General features: G+C 40.1%; 2 protein-coding genes across 8 annotated transcripts in view; one reads left to right on the forward strand and one right to left on the reverse strand.

Moving 5' to 3' along the window:
* Positions 1 to 1,063: 1,063 nt before the first annotated feature.
* Positions 1,064 to 11,479, reverse strand: cnih2 (cornichon family AMPA receptor auxiliary protein 2). Of its 4 annotated transcripts, none has more exons than XM_077505543.1 (7): positions 11,114 to 11,479; positions 7,964 to 8,213; positions 5,850 to 5,918; positions 4,458 to 4,505; positions 4,010 to 4,122; positions 3,782 to 3,925; positions 1,064 to 1,841 (listed from the first exon to the last, which is right to left on the reverse strand). In XM_077505543.1, exons 2-7 carry the CDS (start codon positions 8,042 to 8,044, stop codon positions 1,814 to 1,816), a joined length of 483 nt encoding a protein of 160 aa, XP_077361669.1. In that variant the 5' UTR covers positions 8,045 to 8,213; positions 11,114 to 11,479; the 3' UTR covers positions 1,064 to 1,813. The 4 variants fall into 4 exon arrangements, with proteins under 4 accessions (XP_077361669.1, XP_077361671.1, XP_077361673.1 ...); XM_077505545.1 differs by lacking the exon at positions 11,114 to 11,479 and adding an exon at positions 9,194 to 9,754; XM_077505547.1 differs by lacking the exon at positions 11,114 to 11,479 and having other exon boundaries at positions 7,845 to 7,987.
* A 5,738-nt stretch (positions 11,480 to 17,217) lies between these two features.
* Positions 17,218 to 24,123, forward strand: part of slc8a4a (solute carrier family 8 member 4a) — a 32,500-nt gene continuing 25,594 nt past the window's right edge. The window contains exons 1-3 of one of the 4 annotated variants that reach the window (XM_077504296.1): positions 17,218 to 17,359; positions 18,318 to 18,377; positions 22,723 to 24,119. In XM_077504296.1, the coding sequence (XP_077360422.1) occupies positions 22,788 to 24,119 (1,332 nt within the window). In that variant the 5' untranslated portion in view covers positions 17,218 to 17,359; positions 18,318 to 18,377; positions 22,723 to 22,787. Of the gene's footprint in view, positions 17,360 to 17,387; positions 17,494 to 17,788; positions 18,191 to 18,317; positions 18,378 to 22,722; positions 24,120 to 24,123 lie in introns of those variants that run through there. The other 3 variants (XM_077504298.1, XM_077504297.1, XM_077504299.1) reach the window with 3 other exon arrangements.

Here is a 24,123-nt window from a genome sequence, read left to right on the forward strand (position 1 = left end):
ATATGTTCTGTAACATATCAACTGAATCATGAAAGAAATATTCTCCAAACATGTAAACGCCATAAAGTAAATGTGCAGTCATTAAGAATAAAATCAAGTTATTGTTGTCGATGGTAACATAGCCAATGTTTATTTGTATTATTTGCAAACAATTGAATTTATTTCTGTGTTAGGCTTTAATCCTAGTATTGCTGTCTCTTCAAAAAAAAAAAAAAAAAAAAAAAAAAAAAAAAAAAGTGTTTTTCATACACTCTTACTTACATAAAATGTTTTACATTGTATTGTGAACATTTACTGTGATTTTATAAATGTTTAAAATATTTCGACACGCTGCGGTACTCATGACACTTTTTCCTAAGTAGCAACACCAGACATGTTATATCAGCACTTGTTAATTACACATGGAGTCGAAGGGGGAAACAGTTTTATCAGGCCCCTGAATTTCTGTACTCCTAACTGCTGTTCAAGTCACAATGGAATCATCATCACGTATCTACAAACTAATGAACACATGAGAGCAAGAGCAGATGAGCAAAGGCTTGCTCATCAAGCGGCGATGACTTTCATGTGTCTGATTGGATTATCTAGATGGACGGAATGACGTGTCTGAAATAATCATTATCGCTGAGTGTCTGTCACACGCACGCACAACGTCGTCATCGAACCTATTACATTGCTAGTTTGGAGTTTTTAATTGCTTGTCATACATGAGATGTCACTGCGCTAAACTAGCTAGCATAGCTGCTAACGTGTAAACTTAGCTGTAAATAAGGCGGTTTGCACACTAAAAAACAAACAAAGAACATACAGTAGTTATTTTTCTTCTTCTTAAGAAAAAACATTGTACCAAGATTAGTTGGGGGGGTTTTTCCCAAGAAAGTGAAAACGGAGACAGAGCATGTCGCCGCTTAGCATTTACAGTAGGTGACAATGTACAGTATTTCTCAAGCCTCATGGTTGCCGTTCACTTCACAAATTGTTCTTTGGCACAATGTTTTTCATATACAATCTTTTGGCTTTAAATCTGTGAGCACAAAGCTCTGTGGCGGGGGGGGGGGGGGGGGGGGGGAAATGTCTCTGGCATGTACCGGAAAGTACGTCCTTACAGCTAACATATTTCAAATTGAATTGACTGTATAGAGATTTCAACCTTGCTTTTTCATTGTTTTTACAGTTGGAAAATAACCTTGCTAGCATTTCTCTATAACTTGATTGAGAGTGGCTGTGCAAGCACCAATCTGTAATATCCCTGCCTGCAATTTATGTATTTATTTATTTTTTGTTACAGTGATTTTTAGTTCTTCTCTATTTTACAGTAAAATGTATCCTCAACACAGCAGAAAAACAGTGGTTGGATATTAGAGCCATCTATCAAAATATGGAATACTTTCCAAGTCGAAAATTACGGACAAATTATTTTGTGTTCCAGCCCCAAGTTAAACGTTCGGAGAGTCACAGTGAGTTAAGCGACTGGATCAGTAAGAGCAGCGTGGGATTACTCCAGCCCTTCAGAGTCCTTGTTAAGATTTGTAATGAGGCGTAAAAGGCAACACAAACACCTTTTCCAATCATCAGCTTCACTTCCATCCGCCATCCTTTCCTTTGTCCATCTGTCTCACAGGCAGTCTTTGTAATAAAGCGATATAAATGGATCGGCGGCAACACCTTTTACATTCACAATGGCACTCAGATTGGGTTTGTTCAGCTTCCAAGGTCGGATTGAGGGGAATCCAAGCCACTGGCGGGAAGGTTACTGATGTTGTCGTTCTTTCCTTTTCAGACGCTCTTCTGTCGGTCTCAGCGTGAGAATCTCTTAGAAGCTCACCAGGGCATAGACCATGCTTGGTTCATGAATAGATCATGGCAAAGATCAACAAACACAAGTTAATATTCTGTATGTTACAAGTGCTACAATATTTTAAGTGATTTAAGGCTGCATTTACACGGTCAAGTGGGTCAAACCTATTTCCGTTTTCATCTATCCTAGTTTGGTTACCGTCAGAAAGACATGTGGACAACACTACAGATACACGTATATTCTGTGGACCTGTACCTTCGGGAAATCCTACTGAATCCAGACACACGTTTTCTAGTCCAACGTGATGGACATCAGATGCATTGGCAAAGTCGAGGTCATTCAATTTTTATTCACTGAGATGACTCACATTCACACCTATGGACAATTTACTTGGCATGTAACTTTTTGGAATGTGGGAGGAAGCCAGAGGAACGCAATAAGAGATCCTGACATTGACGTACACGTCCCAAAACGGCCGTTAGCGAAGACGCATCTGCCACTTTGAGTAAACGGCTAACGCCACGCTTGAACAATGATTGACAGCTGTTGTGGACCAGCTGTCACAACGAGAAGATGGGGAGGGAAAAAAAAAAAAAAAAAAAAAAAAAGGACCGAGCATGCTACCAAAAGAGAAACCAGTGCGTATAGCTAATGTTGCAATTTGTACATGGTGGCTAAATCAGCAGATGCTAACTGTTACCACACGTTTTGTTCATGTGTGCTTCTACAGCTTAATAGACACTACACAGTTGAATTGAATAACTAAACCAACACCATAAAGAAGACTTTTTATGGTATAAATGACGGTGGCCGCCGCCGATTTAGCAACTACTAAGTTGCTAACGTACATAAATAACACTGCCAAGACTTGCGTGAAACTGCTAACTTCGATCGCATTTTGACCACACATAAATGGGAAATAAATCCGGATCTCGGCAACAGAGGGGGTAATTCCACTCTCCCGATACTACATCGGCAATCCAACATGTCCACCTGGCGTCCATCATGTGCTTTTTTATCAAAGTGACTGTCAATGTTCTTGGAGGGATAAACGCTAGTTTTCGCCCTCCAAGACACTGTAGCCCAGGATTGTCGAACTCATGTTAGCCCAGGGGCCGCAAGGAGGAAAATATATTACCAAGTGGGCCGCATCGGTAAAATAACGGTATATATCTTACAAACCATTGCCGTCAATTGCACACAGATTTTGTGTTTATTACGGAGCTCAACTGTCATCATATTGTTCCAAACAATAATACAAATGCAAATGGGACGCGGCAACACTCAATCCTGCATGTGTTAAATCTACCTGTTTTACATATATATTGTTCCCAGAATGCATTGCGTGGCACGGTTAATGACGTTAAAAGGATACTAATCCTTGTCACATCTATTTGTGTGACCAGTGATTTTGAATTTGTGTCGTATTTAACACGTTTGTCGATCTATGATAAAAAAAAAGAAAAGAAAATAATAATAAAACTGTAATTTTAAGTTGTGTGTAAAATTGCTCATCTGAGGACTCCTTGTGAAATTACAAATTTTATATATTTTGATTGTGGTTAATTAGTCCGACAGTACATTTTTGTTTAACTTTCCAAAATCATCTTGTGGGCCGGATTAAACCCCTTTGGTAGCCTGATCCGGCCCGCGGGCCTTATGTTTGACACAGCTACTGCTGTAGCCCATTAGTGCTCTGCGAATAATTTCCTGCCACATGGGGAAAGTCACGTAACGTCAGAATCTTTATGCTAGCACAAGGAAAACAAACAAAACACTCACTAAGACCAAATCTGAGATTTGAACCCTAACTCTCCGAACTGGTAGGCAGATTTAATAACCCTTATCATTCTATAATTTAGTTTAAAAAAAAAAAAAAAAAAAAAAAAAACAAGTAGTAAGATGAATCGGAATTAGATATTAAGACCTGCAGTATAAATACAGCCTTAGAGCACAGAAAGCGTTTTATCGAGTTCAACATACCTGTAAAGATAATAGAAGAAAGAGACAAGATAAAAGCCCAGCTTACACCACGACTCCTTCTGACAGTAATTGAGAATGTCGGCATTCATCACACTTACAGGATCGTACATGACCTCTGACCCATCAGCTGGTCGATGGAAGAACCTGAGAAGAATATAAGAAGTTTATCGCATGTAATGTCTATCGCCTGTTGATCGGAAGCACTTCTAAGACACGTGCAAGTCGTACCTCCACAGATGGTAGAAGAGAAGTGGGATATTTAGGCCAAGTGTGACCCACTCTTCAGCACACATGAACATTAGGCAAAAGAGTCCATGGATAGAATACTCCGGTACCACCAGCTAAACACAGCACATACATACAGTGTAGTAAGTAGTGTTACCTTTAAAAGTCCAGATTGTTGATGGTATATTTATCTAACTGAATTTCATGAAGATCAAAAAGTCTTCCTCTGCGTGACAGACATGACAGACGATGTTTTGTCTGTAAAATGTGGAGGAAAAATCTGTATATGAGTTATGAATCAGTGTGTGGGTGTTGAGTGAAGCAGTGAAGGTGGCTCGACGTGAAATGGAGATGGAGTGCGTCATGGCACTCCCAACAGAGGGGTGAGACAAATGAAGCCCCCCTGGTGTCGTTATCGAACTGTGGCAGGTGAAAAGCTGAAATTACTCACTCTGCGAAGAAGGTTGCAGATTCGCTCGATATTGAGAATCCTTTCCCTCTGCGGATCGGGCACAAAGAAAAAGTCTTTTATTTTTCCACATCCTTTTCTGACTTTATATGGTGGCTATTTGTTCGACTTAAAGATATTTCAAAAACACTTTCATAGTGAATTAAAGCGAAAACGAAGCAACCCTATTTCTCTGTTGCTCAAAACTACTGCAGTTTAATTCCATGATTTTTTTTTTTTTTTTAAGATCAAGATTGTTAGCCTCTACAATCTTGTTTTGACATTCAGTATTAAGACATCTATTTAAACTCCAGCGATATTAGCCAGAGCCCCTCATGGAACATGAATTCAAATTCCCCAGATTACCTCAAAGTGGACTTTGCCCTGGTTCTGGATTCCAAACCTGACACTCGCTATCAGCCTCACTATCCTTCTGCACTTGGTTTGCCTTATGTATGTCACGTACACGAAAACACTGGAAAAGCTTTTTCGGGCAGTAGACAAGAGCCTGCCTGTTTAGAATTTCTTTAACTCATTCACTGCCATTGACGGCTAAACACGTCAAATGTCCATTTGTCCTATGCTGGCAGTGAATGAGTTAAATTAAGAGTACATAATTTAATGTAATATTTTTTTTGTGCTGCAACGTACGACATTCCTCCCTTATTAAAGTGGCATTTCTAATTTTCTGAACATTTTGGCTGGTCCAGATAAAGATAATGCTCGGTAAAGATATTTTCATCCTGTATACATTTGAAGTGTGCCCGCGTGTGCACGTGCACGCGTGTGTGGTGGCTGGCACGCCTCCACACTCCCACAGCCTGATTTCACAGTTTCCTCTCCCACTCCTCATCACTCTCACTTTGCAGCCTCACATTGTTGCTGGAACATTCGCAAAGAATCTCTCAACAGCTGAGGCCAACTTGCAAAGTGTAAAATAGCAGTTAGCACTCTTTTACTTTGTCAATAGAAATGTAGACCTTTTCATTCATTTGAGTTGGTAGGAATTCCCAATTGGGACTTTAGCTCTTATTGTGTTAGATAAAACTTTGTACAATATCTGAACTTGTGATCGCAATGTTTAAATAGTGGCCTCATTTGCATCATGTCTAGACTATAAATGTGTTGAACAAATGAGCTAACGTCATTGTGGAAAATTGATGTTAAATCTGCATACAAACTAGAGTTCAAAATAATGAGCATTCTAGGGGGAAAAAAACATTTTATTCATTGTGATAAGCCCAAATCTCTCTGATGATTATTCGGAATGCTGCTGTAAAAAAAAAAAAAAAAAAAAAAAAAATCCTCCATCCATCAGAAGAACAATGCCTGAATGTTTTTGACACTTCAAGGTAGATTTTTCTGCGTGCACGTGCAACACAAAGCGTCTCTTACCGCTCTGGTGGGATTGCTCTGGTCGATGGGGTTTTTGAAGTCTGTGCGTAGTTCATCAAACGCAATAATCTGAAAGACAGCACATGTGAACTCGTTTACATTTACACGCCTTAGAATACACTATTGAAGACTAAGATGTTAAAAGTTTGTTTCTGGCCTCTACATGATGACAGATTATAAACAATAACAAAATGCATCATTTATTTTATTTAGCCACACTCAATGGAGGACCAAAACTGCCAAAATTCAAAATAAATAAATGACTAAATAAATAAATAAATGACTAAAAGTGAGAATAAAAACGGATATAAAAAAATAGAATTCAAAAATTAAATATAAATGTATTTATGTACATACATATGTTTTGCTCTTTTTATGTCCATTTAAATATATTTTTTATATAATTTTCAAATTATATTTTTTTATATTCATTTTTATTTTCACTTTTAGTCATTTATTTATTTATTTAGTCATTTATTTATTTTGAATTTTGGAAGTTTTGGTCCTCCATATTCCCTGAGCTTTCTGCATGAGCGAATAATTAAAACAATGACAATAAATATATAAACACGCACGCACACAAAGGCACACTTACACACCGTCTTTGTTTGGAATTTTACGACTAAATTTACGGCAAACATGCAAAGTGAACGATTCCATGACTTTCTCTTTCGTTCCTTACGTTTGTAAACAGATACAGTTTCCATAGCAACCAGGCAAACCCCTCGGTGGCTTCCATGGTTACTAACGCAGCGAACAAACGATCTGATTGGCTGACAGCCGGATTCAATTGGGATATTCTGGCAGTGCGTCGAGACTCGCTGGAGGGGAAATGGTGGTGGTGGGAGGTTCAGGAGGATCATCGTTTCAATCACATGGTTGAACGGCAAGCCAGACATCCGCTGGCTTGCCTTTTCCCCACCCGCCCCCTTTTTTTCTCACACAACAGACACGCCGACTGACTAATATGTAGTCAGTCGCTAGGTTCGTCATTTGCGGTCTCAGATTGGTGACAAGTATTTTGAAGTTCATATTGTGTTGTTCTCGCGATTGTACGTGGAGCTTATCCCAGCGGAAGTCTCCGGTGACTTCAGTGCAAATTTGACTGCTTCCAGTCAGGCAATAAAAGAAGAGCTTTGCTGCCTCCCTGAATCCATTATGTGCAGTTTGCTATGGTGTGAACACCTTGTTTGACGAGCATGCTTATTGTCAACATACATGGGAGAAAAAAAAAAAAAAAAAGGAAGCTGTTCTGATAAGAATTTAGTTGGGTTTTGGCGCAAATAACTAAATATTAGTCTCTCCATTAGCTTGAAAGGGGAACTCAACCCAAAACATTTCTTTACAATAATATGTTCCTTTCAGTTCCACTCATTTAAACACGGCATTCTGATTAATATTGCATTTGTGAATGAAGCAGCAAAATCCACCCGTTTTTATCCATCTCAGGGGGCGGCCATTTTGCCGCTTGCTGTCCATAGAAAATGACATCACAGCTCCTCATGGCTCACGACCAATCACGGCTCAGCTAGCGAACGTTACGTGACCAAACTCAGAAAACAGGTGAGTCGTGATTGGTCGTTACCTGAGCAATTTGTGATGTAATTTTCAGTCGAGACAAGAGGCAAAATGGCCGCCCGAGAACATTTGTGGGTTGAATCCTCCTTGAATATGTTAGCATTATTGTTTGCCTTGGATTTTGTAGCTTTTCCAGCTCATGTCTGCAGGATGTCTGCCATGTTTGCCATGTTTCAAATCTAAATTAATCACTCTTAGAGAGTGTGATGCTGTGGGGTTGCACACATACACAATTCAGTGCTTCAGAGACTCCCAATTGAGTCATTATATCCTCCCGTTCTGGTGTTTGCCATGAAGAAGAACAATGTGCCACATGATGCTTTCCACGGGGGATTGAAAAACGCCTGACAGTGACATACGCGTGCAATTACTTCCCAAAGAGCCTGTCTTCAGCTACAAAGTGACATAATTACTTACATTCATCCCTGCTGTGACATGCACATGTGCACACGACCACTTCTGGAGTTGCCTTGCTGTGTTGCGGTCACTGCGTGTGGGTGGACGTGTTTGTCAAGTGCGTACAGTGCTGTTCTCACCTGCCAGATGACAAAGAAGATGAGGGCGGCGCACAGCACCAAGGTGAGCATGTAGCAGAAGGCCGCAAAGGTGAACGCCATGGCGGTGCCAGCCAGCCTGACGACGAGGCGGGTCGAGAGAGAGAAAGGGAAAACCCCCTTTGTCTCCCTCGGTCTGTGGCTCCCTGCAGCCTTCTTCTCTTCAGGGGAGATTTGGATTTCTCGGTTTGAGCCTCTCAGGTGCAACTCTGGATCAAGCACGCAGTTTCAGCTGCAAATAAGAATAAGTTGTTGGTTTTAGTGCCTGCACTCATTCTCATTCAGTTTAAATGATATCCAAACTATGGGCAGGGGGCCAATTGTGGCTCGCTGTCTATATTTAAGAGACCTGCGACATATACTAGAAAGGACATTTGTTACTACAAATAAATCTTATAACGAAGGTGGAAATGAACCATTTACAATTTTGACAAGTAACAACATATCTCTTCATAATACAGTGGTGAATATTTTTAAAAGCAAAAATGGATTTCCGCTTTCTGCTCTGTTTCAAGGACCAAATTCTGAACATATCACAGGAATGATTCCCAAGTAACTAGGAAGTAAATGGTCGGCTTATGTCAATACCTGTATTGATACTATTTCGGTTCTGAATGTAAGGATGGGATTTAGCTACTGTTGAGTACAGGGGTAGATATTTTGTAATGGGTTACACCGTTACAGGGTCTCAGACCACCCCCAAATTTTGTAAAATCCTAAACTATTTGTCTTATAGAAAGCTGTTCAGATCGCAGTTTAAAAAAAACAAAACACTGTGTTAGGTTTACACACCAAAACATATTGAACACACAGAAACAAGGACGAGAAGACAAGACTTTTGGTCTTTACTCGCAGAGAGGAGAGCAGCGTTGTCAGTTAGAAACTGGCAAAGATGCTCTGACAATTCTCTTGCTTCCTCTCTTTTTATTTGGGATTGTTCTCTATCCGGTTACAAAAATGTCACACCACAGTCTACACTTCTGTAGGACTAGTGATGCTTCACAGGTTGTGCCGATCATCGTTTCATTTTGACATATTGAATAGTCTTAAAAAAATAACATTCAATAAGGTTTCATGATTTTATAGAACGCAAGAAAATGTAAATGTGTATGTACAACGCTACATACATTGGCCAGCACGTGTACAGTGCACCAGTGAGCGTGTTTTGATTGTCTAGCTGTCATTTATCAAATCTACTCTGCAGTTACTCACTTCTAGAACTTGGTGGCGAGCTTTTCCTCTCTCCTTGCTCACCGCACTGTTGTTGCTGTTGTACGCCGGTCGATCCTGTCGCCGGAGTTGTGTTTTTCCACTTCTGCCATGCATGACACGCACAGCGAGCAGTGTTTTTTTTTTTTTTTTGCTTGTTTCAGACCTTAACGAGCCACTTAATTGTTTGATTGACGGTAACGTGCGAAGACGACGCTACCTCCGAAAGCGAATGCTTGGCGCACTATAGTGGGAAAGGAGTCGTTGTCCGCTGTCAATAAAGACTCGGTTCCCATCGTTCACATTGAAGCGCCATTCAAATGACTCAATTCGTTCATCATTAATAAACTCAAAGCGGATGAAAAGGCGGCCAAACCAGCGTCCGGTTTAGGGTTGCGCATGACGGCTAACACTGATATTAGCTCACTGTTAGCTAGCAGTCACGGCTAAACGCTGGCAACAGGCGCCGTACAATACAACGTCAGCATAATTATGTCTTATTATGTCTTATGTCTTATGACGTCTGGCCCAACAGTTCGGTGCATTTATATTGCCATTGTTCACAAATTCCGAATAGAGGCGCATATCTCCAGCCCCGATGACACGTTCCGGTAACAACTTCAAAATAAAAGTGATACAATGCATTGATCTCCATATACTACTTGGTAAAGTAAGGTTTATTTTGAAATTTGGTTTCTCACAGCCCCGTGTACTGTCATGCATACTGCCGTTAGCTTGACTACGACTGTCTCAGCGGCTATCCGAGGCAGAAATGTCGTTTCAGCTCTACTATTAATAATCGTTTTTGTACGATATTGCCTATTTTGTAATCGTGGAGGGTAAAAATCGAAATCGTAATTGAATTTCGATTAATTGCACAGCCCTAGCGGTGTGACTCATTTTAAACACAGCCACACTGTCTGGTACAGTTCATCTGAAGAAATGGGTGCAAAGTAGTTCAGTTAAAGTTCATATGAGTGTGAAGCATTTTAGCAAATATATAATAACTTAGATACACTTTAAACGTAACACACTGCAATATACAATATATAATTGCTTGATTGACTATTTTGCTTGATAAAGTAAAAAAATAAATAAATTCAAAGTGGCCCCTGAATCCTTCCGTTTTTCTGTATGTGTAAAGTTTGGACACCCCTGGTTTCGATCGTGATATCCATCCATCCATTTTCTTGACTGCTTATTCCTCAGAATCGGTCGTGGGGGTGCTGGAGCCTATCTCAGCTGGCTTTGGGCAGTACACCCTGGACTGGGCGCCAGCAAATTGCAGGGTACACAGAGACAAACAAGCATCCACACTCACAAGCACACCTAGCGACAATTTGGAGCGCCCAATTAACCTGCCATGCATGTCTTTGGTATGTGGGAGGAGACCAGAGTACCCGGAGAAGACCCACGCAGGCACGGGGAGAACATGCAAACTCCACCCGGGAAGGCCGGAGCCTGGACTCGAACCCGAGTCCCCAGTACTGGGAGGCTAACGTGCTAACCATTCGCCCTAGATCATGATATCTTCCTAGTAAATAGCAGTATGAACATTCATCTTGACATTCCTGCTGACCAACAAATTGACAGCAGAATTGTTTTTGAGAATTATCGTCAAAGATGCTTAAGCATTTCCTCTTATGGCTTTAAGTCCAATTGTTGCTTACAAGTGAAACACTATAAGTGTCAGCCCAACTGTTGCCTTGTTTACACAAGCAGTCTCTTGATGTCTCCCTTAAGTGTAAAGCGTGAGTGACTCATTGCAAGGCATATAGAAAATTTGATTTTTAGGCTGCAATGATTAGAACCAAATTGCAAATAATGTCAGCATGACATCTCTAAGTAAATCATATTACAGTAGAAGACAGGTAGCATGGAACAACATTGTGGACTGATGCAAGTACTGAGCGGCGAGTGTACCTGTTTCTGGCTGCTGACGTATCTGCCACAGAACAGAACATTCCACTCGGTCCGCGTCTTGGTCAATTTGGGTCGACAGCATGTCACAACTCTTCTCTCATCCCTAAACCATCTCCACTCATCAACATTGAAAAGAGGCTTGGCTGTCTAGTTAAATTCTTAAGAAAAACATGTCAACAAAGGAAGCATCTGTGCTCATTTGGACTTCAAAAATACAATTTGCAACATCAGGCTTCTTAAGCCTTTTGTTCTTCCTGTCCTCTCTTTAAAAAAATAATAATAATCTATTATAAAAAGCAGAAGCAGAGCGTGTTTCTGTATTTTCTGACTCTACTGCCCGTCTGCTTCCTTTGACTGGGAGAGATGTATTTCTATCATGCTCAATATTGGAAGGAGCAGCCAATCGCATCACCCGCTTTTCCCTCTCTCTCTCTCTCTCTCTCTCTCTCTCTCTCTCTCTCTCTCTCTCTCTCACTCATTTATGCATTTCCATAATCGCCTGGTCCCCAAAGACTCTGAGGGGGCAGGGCAAACAGAAAATGTTTTTTCCCTTTTGTCTGCGCCTCTATTGTACTCATTCACCAATTGTTTCTATCCATCAGCCTGCAGTCGTTCTGCAAAAGGATTCGCCTGTAATTCTCCTATTTCCAACCTCACATTCCAAAAGTGTCACTAAAGGTCCATCTCAGCTTCATGACATTTATTGTATCGTCGTGTTATGAGCATTTCCTGGTTTGATGCGAAAGATGGAAGTGATTGAAGACCGGCAGTAAATTGCATGTAATAACGTAGCACGACAGCCAACCAGCTGCAGGCGCTTGGTGCGCCCATCCTCAAACGGGAAGCGTATCGTTTTATGTCACTCTGCATTTGAAGTATTTCTAATCAGTTTAAAGCGAAAGGGCCCAAAATACACATTGTATGTGTCCCAAATTTTAAATGTCAAGTGTCAAAAGTGCCAGAGCAGAACTCACTGCAGACATATAAAATTACTGTATAGTATTTTTTGTCATACATTGTATTTAAATTAGGACTGTCAAAGTTAAAGCGTTAACTAATTAACATTCGTCATACAGATTAATCACATTATTAATTTTGACCGCCGATGATCCTTGACAGCGGATGGTTACATTAAAGGTAGCACAGCTTGTATTTCAGCAATAAACATAACTACGTGCATTAAAGTAAAGCATTTAATAAATGTTTGCGTATGACATTCAGAATATTTGTTCATGTCAAACTATCAAGGTCGTTTTTTTTTTTTTTTTCATTTTAATTTATGCAAGTAATTAACTGATTAGAAAAAGAGGACGAGTGAGTGCAGTGGATCAAAAAAATGTTGAAGACGTCCTCATAACATTAAATGCATTTATTTTTCCACTTCATCACCTTTGACCTCCTAAGAAAACTCTTAGGAGGTTACCCGCGACCTTTCATGAGGACAAGCAGTATAGAAAACGGATGCACGGCTGGAAACAAGAGTCTCAAAACTGTAAATTACAGCCACAATCTTGGCTTCTTGACAGGACATGCCGTTCAGCCCGTCCAATCGAGTTTTAGCATGGAACTATTGTTGAGCTATATCAAAAGGCGGTGATGCCGAAGCAGCCAATCACTCTCTGTAATTGACCAGTGGTGAGGCTGACAAATTGCTCAAATTATCCACAGATTCCAATAACTCTCAGTCGCAGCACAAATACTTTGCAGTTAACAATAAAACCTGAGACTTGTCTTGACCGATATTCCGCCATTAGACTTAAAGAACACCTTTCCAGAATGAACAGATTTGTCATCTAAACTTTACGTTGGTTTCCAGCAAAAAATGTTACTTAGATTAAATAAAGTCTCTAAGTTGTTTAGTGTGAATGGTTGTCCATATTTGCCCTGTGATAATCCAATCAAAATATGTTTTTAATTGTTTTTTCCCCCCCTCATTTTTAGACGAATGATAACTGTATTTACAATGAAGGTTTTGGCAGTCGATGCTTTAAAGGACAGTAAATAATTAGATATATTTAAATAAACGATTACAGCGGATTATCCATAAATGGCTCTAGTCTTCCCTCTAGCGGTAGAAACAGGGTACTGGTAACTGTGTAGGACACCATTGTACCAATGAATTGTGTTTCTTAAAAATGCGGAAATAAAGATCACTTATCCATCAAAATTATGACAAAGGTTCACAATGTGTGACGTTCAATAATTTATGGGGAAAATGTGAGTTATTAAAACCAGGACTGGACAATACAATTCTTTCATTTAAGCAATAAGGCAGTGCAGTAATTATATCTGGGGGTTATTGTGGCTATTGATACTTAAATATGTTGTTTTCGATCTTATGTTAAAAAAAAAATAAAATAATAAAAGACAACCCAAATATTCGTTGTACATAAGTATGTTCAGCCCCCTAGTCTAAACATGGCATTCTGATTAATATTGTATCTGTGGAATATGAATTAACCAGCAAAATCAGGGAGCGCCCACTTTGCCACTTGTTGTCCACTAAAAATGACATCATAGTTGCTCAGTGCGCATATAATGACCAGCTGGCAAATTTCACACAAACTCAGAAAACAGGTGAGGTGTGATTGGTTATTACCTGAGCCTTGAGCAACTGTGATGCCATTTTCAGGTGACAGCAAATGGCAAAATGGCCGCCCATGAGATGGATAAAAGCAAGGGGATTTTGCTGTTTAATTCATATTCATATTATATTTTATTTCTGTAGTCAGAATGCCGTGTTTAGAACTAGTGAGAGCGTATAGAACATTTTTTTTCTTTTTTACTTCCCTTTTAAAACCAATTCACATTTTCTCTATGTACACTTTCAATAATCAATGTGCAATGTGCTGCATTATTTATTTTCGTAATGATGAAAAATTGGAGATTGGCACTGACGTTAATCCTCTTGGGAAAAGGTAGCACCCAGCAATGTTCTCATCATTTTGATCCTGCAGATGAAGAGTGACAGATACTAAACGATCCACAAGATGGCGACATGCTGGAGAGAGGAACAGCAACAGATGGTCACATTAGGTGTCTAACAGGACTGATTAACAAATGACTCACCGTCAGCTAAAAATCCTGCTGTGGAACTTTATGCGCACAGCTTTCGATGTTGCCACTAAGACTACATGTATAGAAAAACATCCGCATTGCTAATTACGATGACAATCTGCAGCCAGTTTTGATGGAAAGCTCCGCCCTACGCCAGACAGAAAAACCAATTAACCTCAAGTCGCGTCGCTTCGGTGAATTGAGCGACTAAAGTGCAGCATTTAGAGCGATATTGCAGCCATCCCGGGGGAACAATATGATGTTAGCGGCATCATCTATATGCTTATACACAAAGGAAAGTCAATTCAACTTCTCATGACCTGTTGCCCTTACGGTCTGTATTCAATATGTTCTTGAGCACTTTAGCAATGAAAGTGAGTCTCAAACATGCATTACACTTGACCCATACATGTGTCTTTCTATCATACGGAGCCCCTCTGGTGTCAGAGTCTGAATTATTTTTTTTTTTTGCTAATCTGTACCCACAGTTTAACTCATTCACTTGCCAGCCCAGTAAAAATGGATCTTTGACGTGTATAGCCGTCATTGGCACTGAAAGAGTTGATCCCATATTAGAATTTCGATTAATCACCTAATCAAAAAGGCTTTTTCAACATTTTTTTTTGAAGAACACCTGTTGTGTGATAATTCTTTCAACATTTACGAGCACATCTTGAACATTTTTTGATCCACTGCACACTCGCTCATCCTCCTCTTATTTTAATCAGTTAATTACTTTAAAAATTAGATTTTTAAAAAAAAATACATTTCCTCCATAAAACAATAACAGATCATTTTAAATGAAGACATATATCCCAATATAGTATTTGACCTTAAAATTGCATGAAGTTAACAGCAATTTTCTGCTTCTAATTTATATTTCCTGTAAAACGGCCACAAGGGCGTGTAAGAGTACATATACTTAGATTTTTTTTTTTTTTTTTTTTTTTTTTTACAAAAATTAGAGCTGTCAAGTGATTATTTTATATAACCATTAATTCATTCACTGCCAGCCCAGTAAAAATTGATCTTTGACGTGTATAGCCGTCAATGGCACTGAATGAGTTAACAATCTGTACCAACAGTTTAGTCAACTGTACCCACAGTTTAACAATCTGTACCCACAGTTTAGTCAACTGTTTAGTTTAGTTTAGTTATGTAATACGCATGCGCACGCAACATTCGAGTGGTTGCTTGACAGCAGTATTAGCAGCGAACGGCTGGGTACGGTTTACTAAACTGTGGGTACAGATAGTTAAACTGTGGGTGCAGTTTACTAAACTGTGGGTACAGATAGTTAAACTGTGGGTACGGTTTACTAAACTGTGGGTACAGATAGTTAAACTGTGGGTGCAGTTTACTAAACTGTGGGTACAGATTGCTAAACTGTGGGTACAGATTAGCAAAAAGAAAAAAGAAAAAATTCAGACCCTGACACCAGTGGGGCTGGGCTCGGTACTATCATCAATCTGACACGTTTACAATATTTAATAGATTAAAATGATACAATGTGTGCCGCGACAGACAACACAATCGACAATGAAATGCACACAGCAACGAGCATTTCCGAGCATGTGCCAAGTAAATAACTCAGTTGGACTCGAGTGATAAAAATGTCTCACGTCTATGGATGTACTGTGGTGCAAACATTACCATAGCAACGGAAACAAAGTCAGTGATGCTGCTGAAACGTCATTTGCACTGAAAAGACATGATCTTTTTCACTGAATAAACCAGCATGTGAGCATGGATCAAATCAAGTGCACATTTGATTAAACATGTTGTGACATATTTTAATTCATTCACATTTTTTTTTTATTCTGCCAAAAATCACAGGCTAAAAAAAAAAAATAAAAAAATCTTTATTATATGGGCCCAAGTTATTTTTAATAGGCCTATACATTTATGTGACAATGTTAACGATTTCTCGTAATAATTAGGAAACTGAAATATCATACAACATTTTGATTTTGATAAATATCTACCAGTGTTCACATTTTCATATGATCACTACAATAACATTCCTGGGAAATCTCAATTGATCCATCACCGGTCAGCTCTATTTTTTTATTTTTTTTTTTTAGAAAAGTCCCGAAGGCTACTCATGTAGTCCTTGGGGGCTATAGTTGCCCGTGGGCACCACATTGGTGACTAGATTGAGAACGTAATAAACGCCACAGAATAAGTCTGGAGCTCAGCATAGAGTCGAACCGTGAACCTCAGAATGTGAGGCAGTCGTTTATCTTATTTATAATTGATTGAGTAACTGGTTGGCCGATACACATCACGATACAGGGGCCACGATACGATACTTATTGCGATACATACGTATCCGACATAAGACACATTTTATTTCGTTTTTTTTAAACAAAATATAGGAAAATTGGTACACTGAGACACGTGCCGTGTTAAGTTTATAAGTAAATAAATGTTGATATTCTTCCTCTGCTTTAATTTTTCTTAGCAAGACACAATGTCCAATCTCTGGTGAGCTATTTTTGCATTAATTGAAGGCAATTAACTTCAAAGACGCTGCTGGTTTTTATTTTTTTTAGGTGCAATGCAACCTGCAAAGGCAAACGTTAATTGCCTATTTAAAGTTAACGAGCAATATCGATTCTGACGCCTGCGTATCGATACGTGTATTGCAATGAGGCCCGCAACGATATATTGCCGTCTCGATTTTTTGAGCACACTCCTAATTGAAGTGCATCACAAGTGTTTCAACCAATTCCTCATTTAGTATCATAGAAACAGCTCTCAATACACAATGCAGTGCAGTTTCACACCACTTGCTGCGTGCGTTTGTCGCTTAGCGTTATTTATTTATTTATTTTTTTTGTCAAGGCAGACTTTTGAATACAGGTCATCTGATTAGACTTTTACGGGTGTACCTAATGAATTGGCCAGTGAGCGTGTCTTGCTTGAAGACGACAACAGGTGCACGGGCGATGGGTGATGATGTAAAACAAACCGGAGTAAAAAAAAAAAAAAAAAGAAAAAAAAAAGAAAAAAAAAAAAAAAAAAAAAAAAAAAGAGTCCGTCGGCTGTGGACTCCCTGATGCGCAGTCAGAAGGTCCAAATCGAGCGTGTGGCGTCTCCTCCCTTGTCTCCTTCCACTGCAGTGTTACCGCTTCTCCTCCTTCTTCTCGCTCCTCGCCTCTTGTGCCAACGCTGCCCGCCGCAAGAGTAAGACTCCACACTTGCATTTATTTATTTTTATTTTCGCATCACACCACGCTCCTCTCTTGTTTTTTTTTTTTTTTTCTTTCTTGTCTGCCAGCACCGGCAAGCATCCTCGCTCGTTATCCATCTTGCTGTAGGTCGGTTGTGATGTGCAGCTTTCGGTCCATCATCACCATCCCATCCATCCATTCACGCCTATTCACACGCTGCTTGGCTCTTTTGCGCTACCACGGGATGCTCCCCCGTTTCTGGTAACCAGTCTTGACGGATTTAAAAAAAAACAACAACACTCTGCAAACCCTTCATTGTAACGCTACTTTAGCGGAATTTGTGACTCATTCCGCGGACACTAAAAGAGAAGCGAGTCGGTTCTATTTTACGCACCAACAATCGGGCTGCGGGTGAATGAATGAGCGTGTGTTGTATTTTTATTTTTTATTTTTTTTTAAAGAAAAACATTTGTGGTTGAGGAGCAACAAAGAAGAAGCAATCCGGAGGTGTCAAGTTTGATATAAAAGGAATTCCAAGACAATATAAGCGCAAGCGGGCAACATCATTGGGGAGCAAACATGCTCGCGGTTTGTGGACGCCACTCCGGCTGCCTCCTCTGCTCATCTGCAGGCGAGGAGCCCAATAAGCAGGCTCCTTAAGAGATTTTTGGGGGCTTTCTGTGAGCACATGTGGTGCTGCTGTGCTGTGCGCATCAAATGGAGCCGTCAATTAGTCCCTCACGCACAGACTGCTGCTAATAATCGTCTTTTTTTTTTTTCTTCCTTCTCCTGCATCTGCAATGTTCTCTTAATTAGATTTTTCCCCCCCCCCCACCTCCTACCTGTAAGATCAATCAATTCGCTCTTTCTTTCTTAACATCATCTTAACCTCTCTTGTCTCTTTTTATGGTGGTAATGAAAGTCAAGGCATTTTATCTTAAACCTTTTTTTTTTTTTTAACTCTACTGCAGAGAGAAATGCAAAGTACGTTCCACTTCTGAAGCTTTCAACTTCAAACACCAAGCCTGCAGGTGAGTCGACATGTCTCTTGGGATGTTAAATAAAGGCAATTCGTGCTTTAAAATGACAACTTCCTAATTATCAATAGAGATATCAATAAAGAATTGTTATTCGTAATTATAAACAATAAACAATAAACAAATATGGCACTTTACTGTACTTTAATTTATTTAATTCAATCTCCGGTGTTATAACCTTATTTATTGATTGATTGAATTTTCATTTTATTATTATTATTATTATTATTATTATTAATTCAATCTCTGGTGTAATAATCTTATTTATTGATTGAATTTTTATTTTTTATTTAATTTATTATTATTATTATTATTATTATTATTATTATTATTATTATTAATTCAGTGATAAAGTTTAGTGTTGTCGATTCCGGCCATGTTAATCTAACACAGGGCCATCAAACATAAGGCCCGCGGGCCGGATCAGACTCGCAAAGGTGTTTAATCTGGCCCGCGAGATGATTTTATAAAGTTTTAAAAAAAAAAAAAAATACAAAAAATTGCAATGTCGGACTAATTAATCAGTCGGCAACAATCAAAATATATAAAATTTGTAACTTTCACAAGCAATTCTCAGATGAGCAATGGAACTTGTACGGGGGAATCGTCCTTTAATCGTATCATTATTTTGCACACAACTTAAAGTTACGGTTTGTTTAACTCATTCACTGCCATTGACGGCAAAAGACGTCAAATGATGTAGTTTTTTCTGGGCTGGCAGTGTGCCATTGACGGCAAAAGACGTCAAATGATGTAGTTTTTTCTGGGCTGGCAGTGAATGTGTTAATTCTTATGATTATTCTTATTCTCATTCTTATTCTTTTTAAATCATAGACCGACAATTACTGGTAACACAAATAGATATGACGAGGATTAGCGTCCTTATAACATCATTAACCCCGCCACGCAATGCATTCTGGGAACAATGTATATGCAAACCAGGTTGATTTAACACATGCAGGACTCAGTGTTGCCGCGTTCCATTTGCATTTGTATTATTTTTTGGAACAATATGATTACAGTTGAGCTCCGTAATTTAATGCTGGCCCACAAATAGCGAATATCTGCGTACAATTGACGGCAATCATTTTTAAGTAATATACCATTATTTTACAGATGCGGCCCACTTGGTAATATATTTTCCTCCATGCGGCTCCTGCACTAACATGAGTTTGACACCCCTGATCTAACACATTATGTCTTAATGTTTCGATTTTGATAAATAAATGTGAAATCCCAGCAGAAGATTGTTTTGTACTGGCAACCTTCCAATATGCTCTTTGGATAGAGTCTCGAGTTTAAAATAATAATAATAATAAGTCAAAATAATGTGATAATTCACGGAAATGAGTGAACACCTCGCATAATAATGTAAACTACTTGTTAATGGTGTTAACTCATTCACTCCCAACCATTTTCACTGAAGTGTTTTCCTGGATTTTGACTGATTTTGTAAGGCCCGCGAAATATTATGTTCTATTGCTATAAAAATATGGAACCTACCAAAAGAGAGATTAGAGTCTCTTCTTTTATCAGGAAAAAAAGTATATTCCTATCTCTTTCCGCTGTGCAGCAATTTGCAATAGAACATAGCTAAGTTTCATCATTATTCACAATTCTGCTTAGAACTGTGGGGAAATCAGCTTGTTTTAATATGGCCTGGTTGATCTCTTATACTCTGCTGCCACTCAACCACTTTCTGCAGTAGAGAGACTGCATGAAAGCCTTCTCTATGCTCTGGCATAAAAATCAACAACAACAAAAAAACGTATAAATATGTCTTTGGGACACAAAACATTTAAAATATGACGTATTTATACATTTTTGGGAGCTAATGAGTTAAAGGTGTGCCAAACAACAGAAGCATTTCTCCGTAATCCCACCAGTTGGTGAGCTTTCTATTTCCATAGAAACGCCGCCCACTCAACATTTGTGCAAAAGAAATTGCATTAAATTTTACAAGATTATATTTAGTGTAATATCAGCAATCCGTTACTTAAATTGGCAGGGCAGAGTTTCCTTCTAAAAGCCGCATCAAGTCTTGTTTCTTCTTCAGGGTGATTAATCTCAAAGCCTTTGAAGCCTCAAATCGTCTGTTTGGGCTTTTCTAAAAGTGGAGATGAAACGCTTGCAAGACATCCTCAGGCGAGCGAGTCGAGCGTTTGTCAGAGTTGCCGTCTGTGGCGCTGATGCGTTACACCGTCGGAGCAACAGTGCGATGGCAGCGATGTTGCTGCTCTTTGTACGGATGCCGATCTGTTTGGCGTCGCAGAAAAAGAAACGTCTTCACCTTGACGGTCGCGTCGGAAACGTGAGCTCGCGGGCCCGAGTGGAGATCGCCAGCTTTCCCCCGCCGCATGTCAATGAGAGCGCGTGGTGTGGCTAAAGCATTGTCACTTCCTCTCGGCTGTAGGAAGGCAACCTATTTTTGAGACGGTCTTAAAATTTTGATCAGGCGCATCAGATTACACCCCCCGTGCGCTGTTTTCGCTCTCCGTTCATATTGATGCTGATGTGGAGCTGCTGGCTTCCATTGGCTCTCTACTCTGAATTATTCACTCAAGCTGTTCAAATGGCCATTTTGCTGCCAAGAAAGACAGCGTGAATAACTTTTCCTCTGATGTACTTTAAATGGCTTGCGTAAAGGCATCCATGAAAGAGTGAAATCATTTTTCAAACAGCTAATCTCGTACATTTATTCTAATGTGAGGAGCCGATTTCCCCCAAGGTGTCTCAAGGCTGAAATGATCTCATTCAGTGGTGTATTTATATTTTAAAAACGGCGGTACAGTAAACCCGTTACTGAAGTAGGCTCCGTGCCAAGAAAATGAATCTCATCTGATGGTCTTAAAAATTCTCTTTAGTGGCAATGTTAAAAACGACGCTGACAAAATAAATCTTAAAACACAGAAATGTAGTAAAAGAAAGAAAGATTACACTGGGTAACACAATTTTTGCTGTATCAGGTCCGACAGTTTTTAACTCATTTTTGGGTACGGAATCCAAATCTATATCTCAGTTTTTCGTCTATCGCGTCATATTTTAAGTTTTTTTTATTTTTGTTACAATAATATGTTGCTTGTGCCTCCATTAATCTAAACATGGCATTGTGATTAGAATTTCATCTGTGGAATGGTAATTAAGAAGTAAAATCCACCCATTTTTATCCATCTCAGAGGGCGGCCATTTTGCCACTTGCTCTCCACTGAAAATCCTATCACAATCGCTCAGGGCTTATGCTGCATTCGAAGGCTGGTCGGAATTTCAACTGTTTCTGTTTGCAGATATTAAAAGTCTGACTGCACAAACAAGTTTCTATGTAAGTGTAGATTAGTCCAATTGTATAATCAGTTCTCCTTACTACAGTCTTACTACAGCTAGGGTAATAAGGGGGGAGGAGCAAGGTAAGTGGTGAAAAATTTGATGTGCTTAAAAAAAAAAAAAAAAAAAAAAGAGCAATTTTGGAATCATCATGCCACATTGTTTTAATTAGCATGCATTTAGAATTCAACAGATTGTATTTATTTACTTCAAATTCAAATTGTTCCCCAGGGTCTCCGGATGCTAGTGTGACTTACACTAGGAAGAATTCATAGAGCTCAGTCACACCTGCCACATAGGTCACTAAAAAAAAAAAAAAGTTAGCAAAACAAACAAAACAACACTCTTCCCTCACAGAGAGTTGGTCAGAACAGGATTCAGTCTTTTATATACGTTCTATTCACAGATATACTCCGTGTTGTTCAATCCGCAGTATTCTAATCCTTATGGAAAATGGCCAAGGCATGTTCACAATCACAGATGCAGACGGTCTTTTCTTTACCAAGGTTTATTTTTGGCATCCCATCTAACCCAACATTACATTATGCCCTGAGTCACTGTTCCTCTTCGTACTGCAAGAGCAAAGGTTAACATTTCCACCGCTGCTTTCGCACAAAATGACCACATTATACAGTATGTGTGGGCGTGGGCCAGGCCAACACCAATGACTCAACGATTAGTAGCTGCCAATATTTCTGGTTTCCAAACCTGCCAAGCTATTGGATCCCACATCATTTGCATACAAAAGAGCATGAGTGCCTCTGTTATATGAAGCTGTTATTTCAGGAATAGCTGTCAGTACTAGGATTGTAATTCTCTTCCACTGCTTTTGCTGAGCTGAAATGCCAAAGAAAGAATTTAACCAAGGGCTTTAAGCTTTAATACATAACCGTATATCAGATAACTTGCAACTAGGTTCTCTAGGAAACATTTGTTTTCTTTGCTTGAGTACGAATCCCAGAAGTATCATAACTAATGGTGAAAGAGATGTTCATGATTCATCATCTTCTCCTTGCAGAGGTTCCTATAAACCAAAACCACATGAATTGAACTCAGAAGAATAACAAACATCGTCACCGCAACATGATTCTGCAAACGCGGACTGCATCTTTCGCCCCTTGCGTATACGTCTCTGTCCTGCTGCTGCTGCTCCCGGGCGTCACCCACGTGTCCCGAGGCAGCTCCAGCCATGAAGATCCTGGCAGCCCACCAGGCAACTGCACCAGTGAAGATAACTGCTCTGACGGTGTGGTGCTGCCCATGTGGAATCCGCAAAACCCCGTGGTGGGGGATAAAGTGGCTCGAGCCATTGTTTACTTTGCAGCTCTCATATACATGTTCCTGGGCATGTCCATCATCGCCGACCGCTTCATGTCGTCCATCGAGGTCATCACCTCTCAGGAAAAAGAGATTACCATCAAGAAGCCCAATGGCGAGACCACGACGACAACGGTGCGCATTTGGAACGAGACCGTGTCCAACTTGACCTTAATGGCGTTAGGGTCGTCAGCGCCAGAAATCCTACTCTCCGTCATTGAGGTGGTAGGTCATAATTTTGAATCTGGAGCTCTGGGACCGAGCACCATCGTGGGCAGCGCTGCATTCAACATGTTCATCATAATAGCCATCTGTGTCTATGTAGTGCCAGAAAATGAGACCCGCAAAATAAAGCACCTGAGGGTGTTTTTTGTCACCGGCGCCTGGAGCATTTTCGCCTACATCTGGCTCTACCTCATCCTGTCTGTTTTCTCCCCGGGTGAGGTTGAAGTTTGGGAGGCAGTCCTCACCTTTCTCTTCTTCCCACTCTGTGTGCTACAAGCTTGGATCGCAGACCGCCGCCTGCTCTTCTACAAGTACGTCAATAAACGCTACCGCGCTGACAAGAATCGCGGCATTATCATCGAATCTGAAGGGGACGCCATGTTCACCAAAATGGACTTGGAGATGGACGGCCAGGGAGTCAACTCCCACACTCACCCCAAAGAAGCTCTGGATGGGATGCTGGAGGGGGTGGAGGAAGGTGGAGGGATGAGCGCGGAGCAGGACCAAGAGGAGGAAGCTCGAAGGGAGATGGCTCGCACCCTCAAAGAACTGAAACAGAGGCACCCAGAGAAGGATATGGAACAGCTGATCGAAATGGCCAACTACCAAGTCTTAGTCCAACAACAGAAGAGCCGAGCCTTCTATCGCATCCAAGCCACACGGATGATGATCGGCGCCGGAAACATCCTGAAAAAGCACGCAGCCGACCAAGCAAGGAAAGTGGTGAGCTGTCATGAGGCTAGTGGACAAGAAGAGGACCCCAACACTATCTACCTGCAGTTTGACCCCTCCCACTACCAGTGCTTTGAGAACTGTGGGTCCTTAAAGCTCTCAGTCAGCCGGCATGGAGGAGAAGCTGGCTGCACAGTGAAGGTGA

Source organism: Festucalex cinctus, chromosome 18 (assembly GCF_051991245.1).
Source record: "Festucalex cinctus isolate MCC-2025b chromosome 18, RoL_Fcin_1.0, whole genome shotgun sequence".
NCBI classification, from domain to species: domain Eukaryota; kingdom Metazoa; phylum Chordata; class Actinopteri; order Syngnathiformes; family Syngnathidae; genus Festucalex; species Festucalex cinctus.